The sequence below is a fragment of the Rhinolophus sinicus genome, chromosome 7 (genome assembly GCF_057876585.1).
Source record: "Rhinolophus sinicus isolate RSI-liver-muscle chromosome 7, RSI-T2T, whole genome shotgun sequence".
Taxonomy (NCBI): Eukaryota; Metazoa; Chordata; class Mammalia; order Chiroptera; family Rhinolophidae; genus Rhinolophus; species Rhinolophus sinicus.
In genome coordinates this window covers 51079830-51096530 of record NC_142507.1, presented here as the reverse complement: position 1 = coordinate 51096530, position 16701 = coordinate 51079830, and the positions used below count along the sequence as shown (strand labels likewise).

The 16701-nt window shown below is 41.6% G+C and overlaps 1 protein-coding gene across 3 annotated transcripts in view; it reads right to left on the bottom strand.

Moving 5' to 3' along the window:
- Nucleotides 1-13328, bottom strand: part of GPHRA (golgi pH regulator A) — a 32809-nt gene extending 19481 nt beyond the window's left edge. Inside the window, exons 1-6 of one of the 3 annotated variants that reach the window (XM_088799559.1) lie at nucleotides 13057-13328; nucleotides 10020-10062; nucleotides 6514-6573; nucleotides 5383-5486; nucleotides 1710-1816; nucleotides 858-959 (exon numbers count right to left, since the gene is read on the bottom strand). In XM_088799559.1, the coding sequence (XP_088655685.1) occupies nucleotides 858-959; nucleotides 1710-1816; nucleotides 5383-5486; nucleotides 6514-6540 (340 nt within the window). In that variant the 5' untranslated portion in view covers nucleotides 6541-6573; nucleotides 10020-10062; nucleotides 13057-13328. Of the gene's footprint in view, nucleotides 1-857; nucleotides 960-1709; nucleotides 1836-5382; nucleotides 5487-6513; nucleotides 6574-10019; nucleotides 10063-13056 lie in introns of all 3 variants that reach the window. The other 2 variants (XM_019740018.3, XM_088799560.1) reach the window with 2 other exon arrangements.
- Between the last annotated feature and the right edge of the window lie 3373 nt (nucleotides 13329-16701).

The following is a 16701-nucleotide window of genomic DNA, read 5'->3' as shown; positions in this document are numbered from 1 at the left end:
CAGATACAGCAGGAAAGTGAAATGAATAGATGTTTATTTTTAAAACAAGCTCCAGTATATTTATTACAGGTGAGCTCTCTAATTTATTTTGGACAGAATTGTATATGTATTTCTGAAGCAGTTAGGAAGAATTTGTCAGCCGAGAGATTTTTGTTCGTTGTTTTTAGCACAGAAATTAGGACTCTGTCCACAACCTGTTGTAGTATTTAAAATGAACTTTTTTTTTTTTTTAAAGGAGGGCACAGCTCACAGTGGCTCATGTGGGGATCGAACCAGCCACCTTGGTGTTATCAGCACCACACTCTAACCAACTGAGCTAACTGGCCACCCTCAAAAAATGAACTTTTTTATGTGAGGATCTCTCCTAGAAAGCTTTTCTATTTCTACTAATTATGTTTCATGTCACCACTCTTTCCCAAAATACATACACTCCCTAAAGACAATCTTTATCATCACCTGAGCAGTGGCCGTTTACATTTTGGGTCACAGACCCCCTTGGGAATCTGATAAAAGCTTGTGGATACCCCGCCTCCAAACACACATACAAACATATCCCCATAATTCTGCACACAGTAGCAGGAGATTTAAGTTAAGGACACCTTTCTCCACTTTCTACTCCCTTGAAGTTCATCCACTAAGCTAAGGTCAAAAACTCCTGCTCTGAAATGAAAGAAGTCTGTTCCCAAACCAGCATTTGACACCTCCTGGGATGATGGGAAAATTTGGTTGAAAACCAGAAAATTTTTAGAGGAATAATTTGCTCTATTTCTCACCATCAGAACTTTAAAAAAAATTTTGGTTCAATATTGAAAAATTATAAACATCCCTTCCCCCATTCCTACCACATATACACTCACCGTGTTTTGGGCTGAGAATGGGAAATGGATCTCCTAGTTTCCAGAAGAAATACATAAAAGTCAACCATAAGAGACAGGAGAAAAGCAGTCGCTGTTTATGCACTAAAAGAGAGGAGACAAGACTGTAAGATTAAATAGCTACATGGGAAGGAGCTTGTCATACTGAAGGTACGGCCTCATGCTAATTAACATTTGCTTGATGTGTTCACTCAGCAAACGAGCGATGGAACAATACAAAATTTAGAGAAAGCATCCATACCACCATAAGGGAAATTTGGCTGAAATTAAGATGTGGGTTGAGTTAAGGGAGACAATCTAATGGCAACAGAAATAAAACTGTGGCAGGACAAATAATCGAATTATTCATTCAATATTTTTTTGTGTGCCAACCTTGTTAAGATGCTGTGTGTGAGGTGCCCCCAAACGATGATAACTACTCTGTTTCCCCGAAAATAAGACCTAGCTGGACAATCAGCTCTAATGCGTCTTTTGAAGCAAAAATTAATCTAAGACCCGGTATTATACTATATTATATTATATTACATTATATTAAACCCGGTCTTATAGTAAGACCCGGTATTATATTATATTATATTATATTATATTATATTATATTATATTATACTATACTATACTATACTATACTATACTATACTATACTATACTATACTATACTATACTATATTAATTTTTGCTCCAAAAGATGCATTAGAGCTGATTGTCAGGTTAGGTCTTATTTTCGGGGAAACACAGTACTGAAAGTAATGTAGAAATGAAGGACTCCACAGCCTCAACCCCCAAGAACACTCATCTCCAACTATGTGTGCCAACACGAGCGGGAAAAATACTCACGCAGTCGGATGTTGCTCACAATAAAATAGCCAATGTAAAAAGGCACCATAAAGACCAGGATCAGCAGAATTACACACAGGTTCATTTTCCAGTGAAAGTAACGGGAGCTGAAACAAAAGCCAAAGACTATCTATCATTAGGAGGGGAAAGAGCAGCACCTGTCATTCTCCTTAGTCTCCCAAAGGACAGTTGCTCTTTGAACTCAATGCTGAATATCCCCCATCTAATTAGTCGACAGATCGGCTGTTTCTATCTGCTCGTTTATAGAGATTCAAAAACACAAAGTTCTGAAAGGACATACATAATTGTCTTAACATAAAATTTTCACTTATCAAAATGAGAATGTCAGTGCTCTAGTTATATTCATAGGCGATGCATAATAATATATCAACATATACTACGATTAGTAGAGCGACTTGTTTCCATCACCACGGGGAGTCTTATTCCAATACAAGCATTAACAGAAAATAAATGTTAACAGTAACATGAGCCATAATGACTCAGAAATACTTCTTTTATCCCCTCAATATAATTAAACATCTGGGTTGCACAACTGCTTTATTATTGAATATAAAATAGATTTTATTTATTGATTAAAATATTTTTAGGATTTTCACAATTTTATTGAGATCTAATTTACCATTTAAAGTGTATAATTCAATGGTTTTTAGTATAGTCAGAGTTGTGCAACCATCACCGCAATCAATTTTAGAACATTTTCGTCACACCACAACGAAACTCCCCTTTCCTTCCAACCTCCCCAGCCCTAGGAAACCACCAAAATATAATACTTTCTGTCTCTATGGATTTGCCTATTCTGGACATTTAATACATATGGAATCATACAATACATGGCCTTTTGTGACCGGCTTCTTTCACTTAGCATCATGTTTTCAATGTTCATCCATATTGTAGCATCTCTCAATATTTCATTCCTTTTTAGAGCTGAATAATATCCATTCATTAGTTTATGAACACTTGGGTTGTTTTACTTTTCAGCTATTAGAAATAGCAATGCTATGAACATTTGGTATCACAGTGAGGTTTTGATTTGCATTTCCCTAATGGCTAATGATGGTGAGCATCTCTGCAAGTGCTTACTGGCCATTCGTATATATTCTTTGGAGAAATGCCTATTCAGCTCCTCTGTCCATTTGTCAATTATGTTATTTGCCTTTTTATAATGGAGTCATAAGAGTTATTTGTGTATCCTACATAAAGTCCCTTATCAGATAGGTGGTTTACAAAATTTTTCTCCCATTCTTGGGATATCTGTTCACTTTCTGGTGTCCTTTTTATTTTTTTATTTTAAACTTACTTGTACTTAGGCCTGCTTTCAAAAAACGGTGAAGTGGCTTATGAGGCTATATATAAAACACAGGATGATGAAATAAACAGTAAGGAAATATAAGAGAGGAAAAACAATGGTAAAAGATAGGTAAAATATCAGGCCAGGCCTGGTGGCTATTATGAAAATGCACACCATGGAGGTCTAGAAACTTGCATTGGGTGGGTCATAAATTTAGCTTTAAGTTTTCTAAAGACTGATTTGAAGTAGAAAATTTGATCAGTTCGATAAATCCCAGTGTCAGTAAGAAACACAAACGAATTGCTTAAAGGAAACATAATTATTACTGATTTCTTATTGCTGAATTATTACTGAGATCATAATGAAAATTTTCCAAAGATTTCATATAAAGAAAATGTGAGGGCAACTAACAATGTCCTCAACAACATTCTTTCAAGGGAAACATCAATGAGATTCAGAGGGCCGTTTCCTACTGTTTCCCCTTAGCATAGATGGCAGGAATCATGAAACAAAGAACTATTCAGAGAGGCTACTCTGCATTTAGTCTAGAAACATGGACAGCTTCTTGCTCAACTGGATTAACCCACTTTAGAGCATTCGGAGAAACAAACAATCTGCATGTCCTCCAGGCAATCACACTTAGTATTTCAGCCAAGCTTCTGAAAGGAGGGAGGCAGTGGGTTTGAAATGACACACGTAATCCACATTGCCAACTAAAAGCAAACCACGTATAATATTTTAACTAACTTTTGAGCTGAGGGTAAAGTGCCATTCTCTTGAGAGAATGAAGGGTCCTCACAAGATTATGCATTTGAATGGGAGGCCATGCCACTTCTGCTCAGAGAGGAATCCAAAGATTACTTTTGATCAGGGCCAAGAGTCTCCTTTGAAAACTATTCTGGTGCAGTCACTGCACAGATATAATGCATGATTAAGGTCCATATTTCCGTTCCACTGCAGGGACACATGTTAGTATGAAAAAAATAAGTGTAACTGAAGACATGTCTCAGCCACACACACCTAATCCCCAAAGGAGTACCCAAGAAAGAGTAATTCTAGCAATGCTACTTCCCTATACTCTTTTAAGAAAAATACATCAAAGTAACTAAGTGATGTGTCTTACTATATGGGATTATTAATTACAAATGAGCTAAAAGTTGGGGGACATCATCTACCAAAACAGGAATTTTGGTTTTAGCAAATATGAGCCATAGTCCTTCCTATTGATACCTAGATTGGCGGTCAGCAAACCATGGTCCCCTAGCCATGCCCATCTGTTGATATCCTGCCTCTGGTTGCCTTTGGTCTACAACACAGACTTGAGTAATGGCAATAGAAAATGTATGGCCCATAAGACCTAATATGTTCATTATCTGGCCTATACGAAAAAGTTTGCCGACCTCTGTTAGATAGTGCAACTTCCAGGTTGTGATAATAAAATGTAATAACTAGCATGTAAAATAACACTGGCCTATTCTCCATAGTCATAGGATCTGCCTCCAGCTCATCTAAGAAAGGTCTAGGTTATTAAAGAACAAGTTGAAAAGAACAAGTTGAAAACAGGAAATTCCTGTTCTACCGTATTCTAAGTTCGTAATTTATCTACCGAGAGACCACCATGATCAGCTCTGATTCTCACAATAGGAATCTGACAAGACAGTCTCTCTGTAAGTCTCAAGTGTCAGGGGCCTCTGGCGAGTTATACAGCTTATCTCAGCACTGATTCCTGCCTACAGAGGTAAATGCCATTTTGTTCTGAATAGCTGATGTACTCTACACATAAACATTGGCCTAAAAAAAAATCAAGCTTGCAGTTTAACGAGCAAGAAATATTTTGGGTAGACTGTTTAATAAACTAACAGGTATGTTATCTGGAGGGGGATAGGAGTTTTAAAAAATCCTTAACACTCTTAAGTTCAATCAGACTTGACCATAAATCAACAAAGCTAACTAAGTTAGTTAAGAACTGGAGTTTAGTCTTCAGTTCTAACCCTTAACTAGCTCTGAGGAATTCTGATCTTGTAACTCAGCAGAACAATATGGAGGACCATTACCGGGATTTAGTTAGAGAAAACCCTGAGAAAAATAAAACTGCTAGGAGTGAAGCCTGGGACGAGGCTTTCAGCCTTGTTCTTAATTAGTATTTCAGAGCTAATGGCCAGATTTCTTTCCCCACTGTTTCACAATCTTTGTCAAACTAGTTACTGGGTGGTTGGAACCCATATTGGGTGTTATTATTACAGTATTCAGACTAACCTAACCACACGGTGGATTTTTTCAGCTATGGGATCTAAGAAAGTCTTCTATGAAAAGAAAGTCACATAGGTTTCCTCAAGAGGAGAGCTAATCAGTATCCTCACTCACCTGCTATTCAATACGCCTAAGATTTCGAAGATGATGAGTTCAAACATGGTGCAAGAAAATGCAAAAGTCACTGAGAAGATCACCTGTACGACATACTGACGTACCTGGGAAAAAAGCCAAACAGAGATTGAGTCATTTCCTTGTTTGAAGTATTGAACTGATAATCTTCTAATCTTACAAGTCAGAAAACTTATTTTGAAGAAATTCTCATGTCATTGGAAACGGGGCCAAAACAGTAAGTCGCCTGGAGCTAAGGGAAGAGATGAAGATGGCAACGCTTCTGATTCATGGCTCACGAGTACCATCATCCTCTCGTGGAGGATTTAAGGCACAAGAAAATGAAGTGACAGGGTCAGAAGTAGCACTTAGAATTCCTGATGCACAATGACCAAAAGAAAAAAAAAAAAAAGACAGATGTAAATATATATAGGTTAGGGCTAAAAGGGTTTCTTTAACACTCTGCAGACCTTGGACCAGTTCTAGAACCTTCCCTGCGAGGCCTTAAAGTATCGAGCAGAACAGAAGCTCTAGAATCCTGTGCTTTTTCAGACAACAGCCCCAACTCCCCGGGGGAGAACATCCTAGAAATGACCCCAAAGTAGCCCATAGCCATTGAGCTGATTACTAAATGAGGAGGATTAACTGGGCAATGTCCAGTCCCGGCTGGCGTTTTTCTGAATTCAAGGCTTAAGATAAAAACCAGGTCAGCCTCAGGATTTTGGTATTAACTTAGGATGTAAGATCGGTCATTTAACATTGAAAGTCAGATACCCAAATGAACAGGAACATTTATGAGACATTGTAAGTTAAATTCCCTCCCAAAGAGTAACTATCTGCTATTGATGTGTGTACTGAGGTGTCCAAGGCATGACAATTCCTGCTTCTGCCTTCTGGGCTATACATGACTTGCCTTAAAACAAACAAACAAACAAACAAACAAACAAACAAACAAACAATCAACTAAGCCTAATCATATTCTCCAAGTTAAGAATTATATAGCACTCATTTGGCAAAAACTTCCTATCTTGGAAGTGAACATAACCTTTCTTTAATGGAGATATTCTTCTTGCCCCATTTTACAGCAATTTAAATTCATACAGTATTAGCATCATCAAAATGATTTCTTCTTACCTCATAATCCTTAAACAGTTGGCGCATGAAGAAAAGCCACCCAAATCCAAAGAATAGTATCTGCAGGAGAAAGATAGAAGGTCAGTGTACATAATCTTTTAAGGCATGTCATATACAGAGTATTTGAGGATAAAGTCTGCTAACTAGACAGTTTATTTCAGCGATTAAAGATGAGATCTACTCATATAAGAACTATTTATTAAAATCCTCAACTTTTGGGAGTAGAGATTGAAATGCTCTTTAATTTTTGGAATCATCCATGTTTTAGAATGTTTTAAGTTAGACAAATATTAAAATATGTTTTTCCTGTAACCTTATGATACTCATTTTATGAGTCAGAGAAGTTAGCAAATAAAAAAGTAGTTAGTGAAACTTGCTTTCTTACAGATGATCCCTGTTTGCAAATATTTAAAAAAACAACTTCATGGGAAAGAAAAGAAAAAAAAAAGAAAAGGAAAGCAGTAGAAAGACTGGTATTTTTTATGTTTTCCTTCATGGAGCTTTCTTAGCTTCTCCACTTTATATGGGTTGTGCTCCTAACCCACACAAAGTGGTTTCCATCTCTGTGTAAAGCCAAGGGGTTGCAGGATCTCACTTTGCCAGTTTGGATTCAAGCAGACATCAGGGATAGCAGCCACATGACAGCTTTTTTCAGTGTTCTAAAGCTGGTTTGTTTTTCACTGGTGAACAGAACCTTCTCTCTCTCTCTCTCTCTCTCTCTCTCTCGCTCTCGCTCTCGCTCTCTCTCTCTGGCACAGCACAACTCCTCCTATACTGGCTAGGAACTTCATGGAAGATAAAATTCTTTTATGCCTTCCCACTGACTTCAGGAGCAAGTGTTGAAGCTAGAGCACAGTTTAGCAGAGGTTCCTGCTGTTTCCCTCCTACCCACCAAACTCATATTTTCAGCCACATTCTTTAGACACAATAGCATAGTGGGTTAGGACAGATTTTTCTGGAGAATACCTTTGCTGAGAGAGGTTTTAATTTGGGTTTAAAACTTGGTATCATGTGCACATTTTGGGATTATATGCATTTTCCAGAGAGAGGTTCTAAGGTATTCACTCCACAGTCAAAGGCTTCCAAACAAACAAACAAACAAACAAACAAACAAACAAATAAACAAAAAAACCCAAAACACTGTTGAAGGATGAAAAAGGATTAGGCAGGTAAAAGATAGGTGATGGGGGGTTGGAGGACAGGGTTATCTTCCCAGATAGCAAAGCGCACAGGTAAGGCACAGAGGTATGAAACAGCATGGCATATAAATGTCTAATCACTATGTTATTTTGTACACCTGAAACTAATAAAAAATGTTTATAATTTTAAAAAAAGAAATAGCATGGCATATACTGGGAACTACACATGCTTCGGTGCTGCTGGAAGATAAAATTCAGAGAAGGAAGGTGTTAAGACTGAGGCTAAGCGGGGATCAGAGGACCAATGACAGGGAGCCCTGAAGGCCGCCCTAAGGCGCTTGGGTTAGTGTTGGGTGATGAGGAGTCGGTTAAGGAGGGAGAAGAGAAAACGAGGCGAGGTTTGTTTTATATGGAGCGCTATGGCGGCTATGCGTAAGCTCCATGGGAAGGAAACAACACTGCAGAAAGAGCAATATTATAGCAGGTTGCCACAGTAGTCCAGGTGAGGAATGACAAAGGCCTGAATTAAGACTCTGGTAGTTGGAGAAGGCAACAGAGTTGAGTATTTAAAAGGTAAAATCCACAAGGGGGAATAAAGGATGAAGAGTGAAGCCACCAAATTTATACAAAGAATATTGGGGGAAGAAAACGTTTGGGAATGGCGGTGGGGGTTGGGAAGATGACGCATTCACTTTTAGAAATGCTACGTGTCGGAGGGCCATCCAGGTCAACACAGAAGACAGATTAGGAAGGCAGGACTGAGATACACCTAAGAGCTGAAGCCCCCCAAGTACCTACAATCACCCAGGAATAGTACGTAGAGTGAGGAGAACAATATGCCAAGAAGAAAACACTAGAGGGTAGAAATGGGAAGAAGAGACCAGGAAGGAGAAAGAGACGGACTGGTCAGAGAAATAATGGAACAAGGAGAGTGTGGTATCCTGCAACCAAGGGAATAGAGTTCAAAGGAGTCTTAAATGAAGCAGAGAGGGACAATAAAACCAGCACTGAAATCTGTTCAGAGGATCTGGTAACTTGGGGTTCAATGCTGACCTTAAGGAAAACAGTCTGAATAGTGAGATGGAGGCAGGAACCAGACTAGCCGGCTGGGAGCGAATGGGGGTGTAAGGCAGTAGAGACCATACGCACAAATTACCGCAGGGAGAGCCAAGAATGCGAGGGGGAGACAGAGGCAGAAAACTTTAGATAGTAGCGTAGAGAAGAATATGAGATGGAGGAAAAGTGTATAGGCCAAGAGGAAGAAAGCAGTAGAGGAAGGGGATAAACCAACGGGAGCAGGAACTGATGGAACACAGAGGGTGAGTTGATGATATTAATTTATTATTAGGACTAGCAACCGTTTATTGACCATTTACTATACTCCAGGAACTCCAAATGCTTAGCGTTGTAATCGCATTAAATCAGAAAAAGCCAAGAAGGTTTGACTGGCCTCATTTCAGAGAAAGCTGAGGCTTACAGAAGTGAATCCATTGATAGTAAGTGTCATGGTGTGACTGACTCTAGAGCTGGTGCTTTTAACCACTTCACAATAAGCTGCTCCAAGATCAAAGGCAAGGTGGAGAGGATGGCCTTACTCAGGAGGAGGGGGCACCTCATTTTCTGACATGGGAGGGAAGGGGTCAGGAATGGCTGTGGACACAGGTGACAACTCAGAGTGAGGCCAGGAAGTAGGTCACCTTTGGTCTCACTTTTGCTGATACAGTAGGAGTCAGTCATCTGTTAAGAGTAAGAGGTAAGGATAGAAAAAAGGGCTCCGAAGAGAGTGATAAAGACTCAAGAGAAATTATGAGGGGACTGGAACAAGCAGCTAATTAAGGCCAAGAAAAAAGAATGATTCAGTGAGCCCAAGTTGCCCTTAAACTCAGGGAGTCCCCAATCTGCAGGTGTGGAATTTTCTACGGCAGCCTTCAGGCCCCTGAACCAGTAGTAGATAAACTATAGCAGTGATTCAAGTGTGGAGTTTTATATTATATGTGGGTAAAGAAACAAGAGGGTAAAAGTAGCTTATATGCATGAATCCAGACCGAGCAGAAAAGGAAAGGGGCGAACAGATGGGAGAAAGTACCCTCGACTACCTAGGACACCCTTTGGTTATAAATCATCATCACTAGTGGAGACATTTAAATTCGGAGTTTAGAGGCCACCTTTATATGACTGATGAAGTCACGACTGAAACTGGAGAAGTCAAGCATTTAGAACTGGAAGTGGTGTGTAGGATGGAGATAAGAAAGAAAATAACATACATATTAAAGACCATCCTGAAATGGAACTTTAAACAAGAAAAACAAGCGAAAATGATATTCTACATGAGGGGATGGGAAATGGAAGAAAAAGAGAGATCTATACCTTTAATACTTAATAGTGGGCTCCTTTCACAACGATAAGAAAGCTTTTAAAAAAAACAACAAAAGACTTTTTAATACAACTTGAAAAAAGTTAACTGGAGAATCCTTTAATTCCAAGATAAATATAAATTCTGGCAAGATTATAGAGGATCTAAAAAGCATGTAGAAGGGATAAGCACTCTCAAATAGTTTTGCAAATGAAATAGAAGGTGCATAGCTTCTTATTTAAAAAGAGAATTAATATTTAAAAAATTGTACAGTCTTGACCTTGGGACTTAAAGTGTACTTTGGAACTGATAAGTCTTATGACTATATAGACGGTTCAAAACATGAGTTAGATAACAGCTGCTTTTACAAAAAATGACTCCTACATTAAAAATTAGCTACAGATTAAAAAAAAAGAGAGACAGCCATTGGCAGGGCAGTTATTAAAGAACTGACTGAAAAAGGCCCCTTTCTCAGATCATTTATTTACCCTTTATTCATTTAACAAATATCTTTTAGTGCCTACTATGTGCCAGGTCCTAGAGCTAGAATGCTGAACGAGGGCATGGATACCACTCTGAAGGAGTTTATAATCTATGGGAGAGATAGATAAGTAATTACAAAACAATGTGATAGAGTTGTATAAGGGAAGCGGGCAAAGTGAACTATGGAAGCATGTGCGGGGATACCCAGTCCAGGCTAGGAGACGCTTCGTGGGTGTTCGTGCTGAAATCTGAAGGCTCAATAGGAGTTAGCCAGGAGACAGAAGTGGAGGGGTACCGGAAAAATGTCCAAAAAGTGACAACAGACTGTGTGGAAATCTGAAGGCAGGATAGCCTGGCCAGATTCAGGAAACAGAAGAACGCTAAAAGTAAGGCACCCTTTGTAAGGCTACAGTACAAAGGGAAGTGAGAAATAGCGAGAGCCAAGGCTGGAAAAGTCAGAGCTGGGGTCTCATAAGACACCCTATAAACTGTATTAAGGATTTGAACTTTATCCCGGGGCATGGTGAACGATCTCTACACCAAGATGTTACTTGAGGCTGACCAGCTCCAGTATATGACCTCTAATTTCAGATTTCATTTTAAATAAATCTTTCAGTTCATACAAAACAGGAAAAGTGAGGGGCAGGTGTTTCTAAGGTAACCACGCCTCTCTAGACAGGTGCTTTTTAATAAGCAAATATTTAGTAGGCCTCTAATATGTTCCAGCAATTCATCTAGATGCTAGAGAACAAGAAAGAGAATATCCTGGACCTCAGGGAGTTTACAGCTGACAAACACCCAAATAAACAATAGTGATAGATGCTAAAAAGAAATTAAAACAGAAAAGAGACAGAAGGTGGCTGGAATGGAGGCTACTTTGGGGGTTGGGAGTCAGGTAAAGGCTTCCTGAAGTAACATTTTTACTGACACCTAAATGATGATGCAGTAGCCACATAAATATCTACCAAGAATACTCCATGCAAAGGAGGTCTTAGTTCCTCATTTGTACAGAGCAGGTCTGAGAATTATATTTGATATTCCATGTGAAAGTTGAAGTATTATTAATTATATGGCATAAAAGGTCAGAAAGCCATTTTCACGGTTCAACTTATCAATTATGTCTGTATTGAAAATCTTAGAGGCTACAATTCAATGCCAATTTCCTCACTGACATTCTTATTTTGATTCTGAGTGAAAAAAATGGTACTTAAATACTGTCATTTTCCTTGAGTTGATACTAGGGCTAAAAATAACCCTGAGTTGTCACCCAGGGCAACAGGAAGCCTTAGAAAAGTTTGAAAAGAAAATTACATGTCCAGATTTTTGTACATCAATACATTTGAATATTATGCAGCTGATAAAAACAATAATTATGAAAACTATATAAAGGATGGTAAATTTAAAAATAAAAACTTATTTTGTTAGGGTGTTCCTTGTTTCATACTTTCTAAAATGTTGCAATAAAAGTTTTTTAAGAGACAAGGACAAAGTTCTCCTCCAAAGACAGAAGCATTAGGATGAAGCAAATGAAACCTGGATCAAAAACCAAAGATTTAATTCACTTTAAATCCCCAAAATGAACTGTTTCTGTCGTTTGCCACTTGAAAACAAGAACAATTCGGAAAAAATAAATTACTGAAAGAATGAGAGGGGAAAGATCAATAATTAGACAGTCTGAGCTTCTACAAATATTAACAGCTGGCCAACATATATTTATCGAATGTTTGCACTTGGAGGGGGGATACAACTATGCACGTCTCAACATCTCAAAAAATAAACTCATAAACAAATACATAAATGGTATCAGCGTTGTGATAAATGCTATGAAGAAAAAAACATAGAGTAACTCAAGGAATGACGTGGTAAAAGCAAGAAGCTCCCCAGAGAAGCTTCTACAGAGCAGGGAGAGTCAGTGTCTAATTTATGTTTGTACCCTCAGAGCTTTATATAAATGATCGATAAAAGTTCGTTGACTGCGAATGAATGAACGTAGCTAATAAGCACGGAGGGTCAGAAAAAGATCCGAAACGCATGGGCAGCAAACAGAGAATAAAGAATGAGGTGTCCGTGCACAATTGAAACCTAAAGATCTAAGCGCTGGTGGCAAATTCCTCCGCACCCGGATGCAGCATTTGACAACCAGCAAAGTGCCCACGTGTCCCCAGGAGCCAGCCCCGATTGGCCCGAGGCGCACTCCGCGCCCGGAACCACACGCTTCCCCAATCCGTGGGTCAGCAGCTCAGTCCAGAGCTTCGGGGCGCTTTGGGGACCTCGCCCTTCTCGCGGCACCAGCTCTGAGCACTGAGGCCACCTGATCCCTTCCAAGGATGGACGGGAAAGCGGAGGGTGAGGGGCAGTGGGAAGATGGAGGCTGGGTCGGGGCGCCTCCAGACGAGGGCGGAGGGAATCGGACTCTGCAAATGTCACACCCTCCCGGGGCCCGGGCACGGATGAGGCAGGTGCAGGCCGCAGGCTGCGAGCGAGACCCGGGCCAGCCGCATCGCGGAGGCCCCGAGACGATTGGGGAAAGTGACCCTAAGGAGTCCTGCGGCGGAGGCAGTGGCTCACCTGGGAGGTAATCATGATGCTGGAATCTATCAGGAAACTCATGGCGAAACGTAGAAAGAGCGCGTGCCTCGACGTTCCACTCCCCAAGGCCACAGCACCCTCCAGACTCCGGCCCCATCACACCCGCGGCCTTCGCCCGGGGGCCACCACCAGGATCGCTGTTCGCCAGCCCGACGCCATCAAGCTGCGTCCCAGCCACCCAATCAGCGGCCACATCCAGTGCTTCCCGCCTCCGGCGGCTGGGAATGGGCGGACGCGAGGCGCCCGGGAGCGGAGTCTCCGGGGGCGGGGCCAGGGAGATGTCACTTTGGGGGCGGGGCTTAGTTAGAGGTGTGCTGGCCGAAAGGGGCGGGATGAGACGCTGGTCTGAAAATCCAAAAGCAAATGTAACGTAAGGTAGTATTTACATTTCTGAGGCTGAAGGAGGTGGGGCCTCAGCTAACATCTTGTTTTAAGTAGTAATTCCATTTTATAATGGTCATATTGGTCATGGCTAATAAGATGAAGTTAATAATGATTATTATAATGAGTTAGACCCTAAGTCGGGCATTGCGTTTTAAATGTTAAAATGTATACTGGGTTCCACAAACAACTGCACAGCTACAGGTGAGGGAAGAGTGGGAGAGCAGGTGAGATTTTAACAAATACAGCTAAGCAAGTAAATTTCCGATGTGATAAGAACAAAAAACGCGCACCATCTAGAACAGGGGAGTGATAATCTCATACTTGGTATCCATTAGCCCACATCTGGAGTACTGCATTCTTTGTACCACACTGTTAAGTGGCACCTAGGTGTATTGGAGCACCCTCAGAGGTGAGCCACCAGACGAGGGTCCATGAAAGGAACTGAAGAATGAAGACCCAGGAACATGAAAGCTCTCTTCATGTGAAAGAATATGTAGAATTGATATGGCCCCAAGAGACAGTTGTAGGACAAAAGACTGAAAGTTAAATGAAGTTTGATTTAATTCAAAACAAGGAATAATTCAGACTCTGAAGATGAGTTATTTTAGGAACTACCCCCCCCACACACACACACACACTTACAGTTGCTCATATGTACTTAATTACTACTTTATCCATTCAATACTCATTTCGTGAAGGCTTAATTCACTGCTCTGGGACTTATCGGTTCCCACTTGGGCTCTAGGTAGACTTGTAGCCCCTGGAATCTCATAGTCCTGGAAGCTGCCTACAGCTGAGGGCAGTCACCCAGTGTGGGAGTGGCTGCAGTTAAAGCTGCTGTCAATATCTAAGTACAGCCTTGAGTGGACCTGGCATCTAGGACCCGAGTGCTTAGACTACTGCAATCTGAGTAACAGACTCACAAATGTATTACACACAAGGGAAGGTGTCTCTCTTTCTTAGCATTGAACTCTGCCATACCAAGCAGCCAAACTACCTATCAGATGTCCATTCCCTCCCTGATGCAGAAGGCCAGGGAGCAGTGGAGGCAGCCCTACTCTCGGAGAGTCTTAAACCAAAGAACTTTGTGTCCCTGGCTACATTTGTCAGGGAAGCAGGTAGATGCCTCCACAGATGATACTGTGTAGGCATTTACCTACACATGACAAGTTAGAATCCCTAACAGATTCGAGGCCATGTGATAGTAGTGCAAAATGCTGGGAGAGCTTATGGAGGCAAACAGCTTACCTTGGTGACTTACTGGGGTGCGTGGTGGGGATCAGAGTCTCAGTGAACCTGGCATAGCAGAGAAAGGTATGCAATCCTGCTAGCCTCAGACCTGTGCAAAGCTTTGAATGATACCATGCAGGATTCTCCCTACTGTAACGCCTGTGTCCAGGCCAAGGACAGGCCTGGGTGACCCGTGAACTACTACCCCCTGCTTTTGATTGCAGAACATCTCTAGAAACCTTCACACTAGATGAATAGCTAATCAACCCTCCTCAGAGCAAGTCTCTTTCCCAAAATAGCTTGCCCTCCCATCCCTACCCTGGTACTATGCTCCTAGTCCACTCTAGCTGCTATCCTGTTCAACAGTGAGATCTGCTGCTGCTACCTCATCGACTGTCAAAACACCTGGGCTCGGGCCGGCCCGGTGGCTCAGGCGGTTAGAGCTCCGTGCTCCTAACTCCGAAGGCTGCCGGTTCGATTCCCACATGGGCCAGTGGGCTCTCAACCACAAGGTTGCCAGTTCAATTCCTCGAGTCCCGCAAGGGATGGTGGGCTCTGCCCCCTGCAACTAAGATTGAACACGGCACCTTGAGCTGAGCTGCCTCCCGGATGGCTCAGTTGTTGGTTGGAGCGCGGGCTCTCAACCACAAGGTTGCCAGTTCAATTCCTCGAGTCCCGCAAGGGATGGTGGGCAGCGCCCCCTGCAACTAAAATTGAACACGGCACCTTGAGCTGAGCTGCCGCTGAGCTCCCGGATGGCTCAGTTGGTTGGAGCCTGTCCTCTCAACCACAAGGTTGCCGGTTCGACTCCCGCAAGGGATGGTGGGCTGCGCCCCCTGCAACTAGCAACGGCAACTGGACCTGGAGCTGAGCTGCGCCCTCCACAACTAAGACTGAAAGAACAACAACTTGAAGCTGAACAGAACCCCCCACAACTAAGACTGAAAGGACAACAATTTGACCATTGTTCCCCAATAAAGTCCTGTTCCCCTTCCCCCAATAAAATCTTAGAAAAAAAAAAACAAAAAAAAAAAAAAAAAAAAAAAAAAAACACCTGGGCTCTGACTGAGCCCCCAGTTTGTGACCCATTTTCCAAGGGTGCTAGCCAAAAAATTTCATGTTCACGATTACTGGCCATTGTTTACCATTGATCTAGAGATTGACAGCCAGACAGATCTGCCATTAAAGAGTCTACTGACAACATGACCAATCTATGTCCCTTGGACCAGTGTTTATTCACACCAATTCACTGTACCCTTTTCCATAGCAACTACAGTGTTAATACCGCCTATCTTCTCTCATCTTCCGGCACCATCCACATCCTGACGGCTAATATATTTCCCTCTTCCGCCAAATTTATACAAAAGGCTGAGTCCAGGAGTTGACCCTAACACGGGGACCCTGTGAAACACCCTAGCACCCCTTCTCCATGCACACATACAACGCTTGCCCATGCCAGTGGCTAAATAACTTCTGCTAGAAATTTTGTTTTTAAACTTTTTATTGTGGTATAGTAGTAGATTCATATGCAGTTGTAAGTTTGGAATCTTTTTTGATATATGACATTGAGATATATGACAATTCCATGGCCTCCTACTCCAGCTGCTTCCCTCCACACACAGCCATCCTGTCGTGTAGCTTTCCTTGCTCTGGCAGGTTCCCTGAGACCTTGGACCCCACCGTCTACCCAAGTAAGCCACCAAGGTAAGCTGGCCAGGAAGCCCCAAATTTTCAGAGAGAAAGCACTCACCTCCCAATGGTCCCATGCACAGCTTCTACAGGGGCGTCTAGAAAGTGTCTAGGGGCAGTTTTCTCAATGTATGGTGCTCTCCCTGCCTGGGAAGCTCATTTAAAATGTAGATTCATGGGCCTTAAGGCAGACAGACCAGTGGATTTCTGAGGGTGGCTTCTGGAATTGTTAACAGCTTTCCAGGAGGTTCTTACAGACGCTAACAAGGCTGGAGGACTGGCTGTGAGAATCAAAGGTGTCTTAGGACAAATCAGGACCTT